General features: G+C 48.3%; 1 protein-coding gene across 1 annotated transcript; it reads left to right on the top strand.

Moving 5' to 3' along the window:
- The first annotated feature begins 229 nt into the window (after positions 1-229).
- LOC150042089 (C-type lectin domain family 2 member F-like) lies at positions 230-5,237 on the top strand. Its single transcript, XM_090325282.1, has 5 exons — positions 230-302; positions 2,338-2,463; positions 2,558-2,739; positions 3,658-3,761; positions 4,804-5,237. Exons 1-5 carry the CDS (start codon positions 230-232, stop codon positions 5,006-5,008), a joined length of 690 nt encoding a protein of 229 aa, XP_090181408.1. The 3' UTR covers positions 5,009-5,237.
- Positions 5,238-6,883: the final 1,646 nt, after the last annotated feature.

Here is a 6,883-nt window from a genome sequence, read left to right as displayed (position 1 = left end):
AATCATTTCATTTCTAATCCATTGAATTTCAGATCCTGATTTCTCTCTTGTTTTTGTTTTGTTTTTATTTTTTGTTTGTTTGCTCTGTCAGGACTAAGAGCCAGGAAAGGCAGAAGGCTGGTGGGAGAATCTGCATATCCAGCTGCCAGATAACACTTGCAAATGCCAAGGTTACCTCCTTAATCCTCTGGATCCAGTCGGTTCTGCCTAAAAAGAACAAGGAGGGAAAATGACAGAAGCCTCGGTGGGGATGTTACAGAAAAATCTGCCTTCCACAGACTACCCAGAAAGTAGGCCAGCAGGTAACTTGAATTAGGTTTGAAGTCTCCCACTAAGGCAGCTAGGCTGGGATGGAGGGAGGGAGGGTTAGATCTGGGATATGTGCCTTGAGTTGGAGTAACATTCCTCTTCTATCTTCTCCTCCTCCTCCTCCTTGTCATCCTCCTCCTCTTCTGCTTTTTTTTTTGCCAGTCCTGGGCTTGAGCTTATGGACTGAACATTGTCCTTGAACTTCTCAAGGCTAGAGCTCTACTACTTGAGCCACGGAACCATTTCCAGCTTTTTTCTATGTATGTGGTACTGAGGAATAGAACTCCTGTCTTTGTGCATGCTAGGAAAGCACTCTACCACTATGCCAAATTCCAGCCCTTCTTTGTGTGTGTGTGTGTGTGTGTGTGTGTGTGTGTGTGTGTGTGTGTGTGTGTGTGTGTTGATTATGGAACTCTGGGCCTGGGAACTGACCCTAAGCTCTTCAGGTCAAGGCTACCGCCCTACCCTTGGGCCACAGTGTCACCTCCAGTTTTCTAGAGATTATTTGGAGATAAGAGTCTCATGGACTTTAGTGCTGGGCTGGCTTTCAACCACCATCCTCAGTTCTCAGCCTCCTGAGTAGCTAGGATTCCAGGCGTGAGCCATCCTGTCCAGCTTTATTTATTTATTTTTATTATTTCGACAATCCTGGGCTTGAGCTTATGGACTGAACACTGTCCTTGAACTTTCTCAAGGCTAGAGCTCTACTACTTGAGCCACAGGACCATTTCCAGCTTTTTTCTATGTATGTGGTACTGAGAAATCGAACCAGGGTCTTCATGCATGCTAGGCAAGCACTCTACCACCAGGCCAAACTCCCAAGCCTTATTTTTTAAATTTTTTTATTGCCAGTCCTGAGGATCGAACTCAGTGGCTGGGCACTGCCCTTGAACACCTTTTGCTCAAGGCTAGTGCTCTGCCACTTGAGCCACAGTGCCATTTCCAGCCTTTTCTGAGTATGTGGTACTGAGAAATCGAACCCAGGGCTGCATGCATACTAGGGAAGCACTGTTCCACTAGACAACACTCCCAGTGTACCTTTTTTTCTTTCTTTTCTGCACCTGGGCGCTGTCCCTGAGCTCTTCACCTCAAGGCTACCACCCTACCCCTGAGCCACAGCCCCACTTCCCTCCTCGCCTACTTTTATATTACATTTTTATTTTTATATTTTATTATTCCATATATTCATATTATATATATACAATTTGCATGTAGATCATATAGTATGCTATAGGATTGATAAAGTACAACATACAACAATTATATAGCACCATGTAACTTAATCCTGTATGTAATATAAGGGTCTATATAGCCAGGGGGCTGGGGTTTACATTTGTCATCCCAGCTACACAGGTGGCTGGTGGTCAAGCCATCCTGAGCAGGAAGGGCCATGAGCCTCTTCTCTCCAATGAACCACCAGAAAAGTAGAGGTGGAGCTGTGGATCAAAGTGGTAGAGCACTAACTAGCCTTGAGGGAAAAACTTCAAGGACAGTGCCCAGGACCTGAGTTCAAGCCCCAGGTCTGATCAAAACAGAAAGTATATATATAGTATTATCATGTTATATTATACAGTATATTTATATTAGAATATATGCCATTATGTTATATAACATTATGTATCACAGAACACAATGGTATATCATATGAAGTATTTATAATGTCTATCATATAGCATATGACCAAGCTGGGATTTGAATTCAGAGCCTGGGTGCTGTCCCTTAGATTTGCCTCTCAATGTTGGCTCAACCACTGGAGCCACAGCTCCCTTCTGGCCTTTTTGTGGTTCTGTGTTGATAAAGAGTCTTCAAGACTTTCCTCCCTGCCACCCTCACATCTCGGGCTCCTGAGTAGCTGGGGTTACAGGAGGAGACACCAGTGCTCAGCTCCTCCATTCTTCCCTTTTCCACCATTGCAAGATGGCCTCTGGTGCTAATTGAGCCAGGACAAGCCACAAGTAGGGAATGCTATAATCATTTTCCTTCTAGCACTTTCCTTGGATTTAGACCCTCCTCTTTCTCTGTTTGCAGTGAAGGGGCTCCAGGAAAAATACCCAGGAATATCATCACCTATCACACTGGCAAAATGGCACTGCTGTGTGTTGACTATTGTGCTTCTGTTAGGGACGACAGTTGTGCTAACGGTGATTCTAGCAGGTGAGTGGCTTTGAATGACCAATGTGTGGCTTAGGCCTCGGGATGGGCACAGAAAACAGAAGACTGATTATAAAGCAAATCCACTGTCTGTTAGGGAACCAAGCAGAAAGCCACATTCCAGAGCACAGCCTGTATTCTTCCTGTCCAAGAGAGTGGATTGGCTTTGGGAATCAGTGTTTCTACTTTTCTGAGGATACAAGGAACTGGACGTCCAGTCAGGACTTTTGTGCCTCCTCTGGAGCCAATCTGGCCAACTTTGACACCATCCAGGACCTGGTAAGAAATGCTTTTGGGGGGCCACGAGTTTGGCCTAGGTGCCCGGAGTTTGGGCTAGTGGTACAGTGCTTGCCTAGCATGCACGAAGACCCAGGTTCAATTCCTTGGAACCACATACATAGAAAAAAAAGCCAGAAGTGGTGCTGAGGCTTAAGTGGTAGAGCTCTAGCCTTGAGAAAGCCCAAGGACACTGCTCAGGCCCTGAGTCCAAGCCCCAACTGGCAAAAAAATGCCTTTGGGGCCCTGTTCTCTGTGACATGCTGAAGACACCCCACCCCGACTTGGAGAGGTTGTGTAAAGTTAAAGGGTTGGGCGCCAGGAGCTCACGCTGTCATCCAGCTATGCAGGAGGCTGAGATGGGAGGATCGAAGTTCCAAGACAAACTGTGCAAGAAAGTCATGAGACTCTTACCTCCCAGGAAAAAGCTGGAAGGGGATTTGTGTTACCGCCTTGAGCACAAGAGCTCAGGGACAGGACTGGCAGGGTGGCTTGGTTTTAAGAGCTTGATAGCATGCAGGAAGCCCTGGCTTCGATTCCTCCATACCACATATGGCGAAAAAGTGGGAAGTGGAACTGTGGCTCAAGTGGTAGAGTGCCAGCCCTGAGCAAAAAGAGACTCAGGAACAGTGCCAGGCCCTGAGTTCCAGCCCCAATATTGGCACACATACACAAGCTCGTACATACACACACACACACACACACGGACACACACATATACACACACACGGACACACACACACACACACACACACACACACACACACACACGAAAGAGAAAGAATAATTCCTTCTAATAAATAGCTTCTCAGGAGGTTAAGATGTGAAGTCAAAGTTCAAAGCCAGCCTGGGACAGGGGAAAAATAAACTTCATCTGAAAGACAAGGACTCTCATTTTCAACTCACTGTGTTTTATTACAGAATTTCTTGAAGAGACACCAAGGTTACGATCATTGGATTGGACTGAGAAGAGAATCCTCAAAGCACAGCTGGAAGTGGGCAGGCAGCACAGACTTCACCAACTTGTATGTTTTCAACCACCTTTTGGCTTCTTTGTTTTGGGTCTGGATTGGGGCTTGAACTCAGGGCCTGGGCCCTTGTTCCTGAGGTTTTGCTCAAGGCCAGTGCTCTACCACTTGAACCACAGCGCCACTTCCAGCTTTTGCTAAATAGTTTATTGGAGATAAGAGTCTCATGGACTTTGCTGGCAGGACTGGCTTTGAACTGTGATCCTCAGATCTCAGCCTCTTGAGTAGCTGGATGACAGCTGTGAGTCCTGGAACCCAGCATAGATTTGTTGTTGTTGATGGTTTATTTTTCTGCATTTTGGAAACAGTAGAGCCTGAGTGGAGGTCACGTCTAGGGAGCCCACAGGTGGCCGTGGGTCATGAATGAATGCGTGGTTAGTGTGACTGGGATGGACGGGTGATGGACAGACAGGTGGCATTCACACCAGGACTTTGAGAATGGAGAAGAAACGCAACTCAGCCATCAGTGCTCATCACCAATGTGAGACGACCGCTGGTCCATTCTGGTGAAACTCCAGACAGGGGCCGGCTTGTGGCCTGGTGCTGGAGTGCTTTCCTCGCATGCACAAAGCTCTAGGTTCGATTCCTTCCTGGCACATACATAGAAACAGCCGGCAGTGGCACTGTGGCTCAAGTGGTAGAGCTTCAGCCTCGAGCCAGAGAAGCTCAGGGACAGTGCCCAGGCCCTGAGTTCAAGAAAAAATAAATAAATAAACGAAGAAAAAAAGACAGGCAACAATCTGGGCTCTGGTGGCTCTCACCTGTCATCCTAGCTCCACGGGAGGCTGAGATCTGAGAATCAGGGTTCAAACCAGCCAAGGCAGGAAAATCCATGAGATTATCTCCCATGAACCATACGAAAAAAAAAAATAAGGCAGAAGTGGTGCTGTGGCTCATAATGGGAGAGCAGGGCCAGTCGAGCACCAAACCTCAGGGAGAGACCAAGCCCCGAGTTCAAACCCCATACCTGACAAAAAAAAGAAAGAAAGCAAGTATGTACCCAAATGTGAATGCTGCACGTGTTTCTGCTTGGCTCTAGGGTGGAAGTGCAAGGCCCTGGGGAATACGCTTATTTGGATGAGATTGGAATTAGCAGTGCCAGGGTCTCCGAAGAGAGAAAGTGGATCTGCAGCAAACCAAGCCTCTATGCCCAGTGTCCAGCTGCCTCCAGCTCTCTCCTACCCCGTGCCTCCTTCTCTACATACTGTCTGCTTGTAGCTGGGATCCTCATAGCTCATGCCTAGAATCCCAGCTATGCAAAAGACTGACATCTGAGGACCTAGGTTCAAAGCCAGCCCAGGCAGGAAATTCTGTGAGAGTCTCAGCTCCAGTGAAACACTAGAAAACCAGCAGAGGCACTGTGGCTTAATTAGTAGAGCCCTAGTCTTGAGCTAGGGAAAGTGCTCAGGCCCTGAGTTCAAGCCCCAGGATTGCCAAATAAAATAAAGTTTACAGCAACTTTAGCGTTGCTACTGGAGGACAAAGTTGTGACTTCTCTGTTCTGGGGTTCATGGAGCCAGGGGGTGTCAGAGCCCACTGGAAACACAAGTCATTCTCCAGTGACACACATGCATGACACAGCCAGGCGTCAAAGGCCTGTGCTATCACAAGGATGGGATTTACACATTTCCCGCCTGAAGCTCATCCCATTTCCTGCTTTTACTTCACCACATCTTTACCTCAAGGAATTGTGAAGAAGGGTTTCCCCTCCCCATGGTAAGTTAGAAAAGCAACACATCAACTCTCTCTCTCTCTCTCTGTATCGTGTGTGTGTGTGTGTGTGTGTGTGTGTGTGTGTGTGTGTTGTGCTACTCACTTCACATGGGGAAATGAAACCCTTCTTTAGGATTCTAAATAACTGAGCTTAGAATCTTATGTAATCTAGCCTCAGACACAGGCTCAATAGAAACAAATGGCATTGTAGAAGTTCTGTTTTTGTACCATGGTCATGTGTGTGTGTGTGTGTGTGTGCGTGTGTGTGTGCGTGCGTGCATGTGTGTGTGTGTGTGTGTGTGTGTGTGTGTGTGCCTGCACGTGCACGCATGCTTGTCCCGGGTCTTGAACTCAGGGACTCATGCTCTTAGTTGGCTGTTGTTCTGAAGAATGGTGCTCTACCATTTGAGCCTCAGCTCCATTTCTGGTTTTCTGGTGGTTCATTGGAGGTAAGAGTCTCCTGGACTTTAGTGCCCAGGCTGGCTTTGAACCACCATCTTCAGATCTCAGCCTCCTGAAAAGCTAGGATGACAGAGGTGTGAACCACCACGCCCGGCCACCATGACACTTTCTGCAGGGGAAGCAGGGTGGGAGTCTTCTGAGTTTAGCCCACCCAGAGCACGAATCTCTCGTCATTTCCCCCATTTTGACTAGACCATTTTCCATGCCAATCTCCACTGGGGAAATTTAAACCTGGGGGAGTCAAGACTGACGTCGGCGTCCTCACCCAGCTGAATCCATTGTCACGTCAGCCAGGGTGTCAGGAAAAACCCAACTGCGCCTGCAGCTGCCTCCCCTCTCCTCTGCCTGCCACGACTGCAGCCACGCAGGAGGAGCCACACCAGGCCCAGAAATGTCCAAATAAATAATGACAAAGACATAGGAAATAAGCTTCCATATTTAGGCATGGAACCAAGTTCAAAACCAACGCAGGACAAGACCAAGAGACTCCAGGAAAACACATAACAAAACCAGACAGAGCCACAGAGACTTTTTAAGTACTCACGGTGGCCTGGTGACCACACACCACTGTCAGAGTGACGGAAGACCACGGGGTCCTCAGAAGTCTCATGACTCCTCCCCATGGTGTCCCTGTCACCTGTGGGCTCAGGAAATCCACATCTCTGCCCCATAATAATCCAAACAGCACAGACCCACTGTGACCACTGGACAGTGAGAATAGGACGGGGAAGGCCCACGACTGGGCTTGCTGCGGGGCTGGAGAGGCTGTGCTGGGCTCAGGCCTGTTCCTCTCCCGTGAGCCCTTTCACAGCCCTCCACCAGAAATCCCCCGTGGAAATCCACTCCACAGGCTTCCCCGGGCTCCTTCTGTGGCCTGTCCCACACAGGGGCTCTGTCTGTGGCCTGTCCCAGGCTATCTCGCTGGGGCCTCTAATGAACTGGGA

This window comes from Megascapheus bottae, chromosome 37 (assembly GCF_031878675.1).
Source record: "Megascapheus bottae isolate mThoBot1 chromosome 37, mThoBot2.hap1, whole genome shotgun sequence".
Classification (NCBI taxonomy): Eukaryota; Metazoa; Chordata; class Mammalia; order Rodentia; family Geomyidae; genus Megascapheus; species Megascapheus bottae.
The sequence above is the reverse complement of the archived record's forward strand: the minus strand, read 5'-3'. Positions and strand labels throughout refer to the sequence as shown.

Coding starts and splice junctions, on each gene's coding strand:
- LOC150042089 (XM_090325282.1), top strand. CDS start 230: ATGACAGAAGCCTCGGTGGGGATGTTACAGAAAAATCTGCCTTCCACA. Junction 303..2,337: donor CCCAGAAAGTAGGCCAGCAG/GTAACTTGAATT, acceptor CTCTGTTTGCAG/TGAAGGGGCTCCAGGAAAAA. Junction 2,740..3,657: donor TTGACACCATCCAGGACCTG/GTAAGAAATGCT, acceptor GTTTTATTACAG/AATTTCTTGAAGAGACACCA.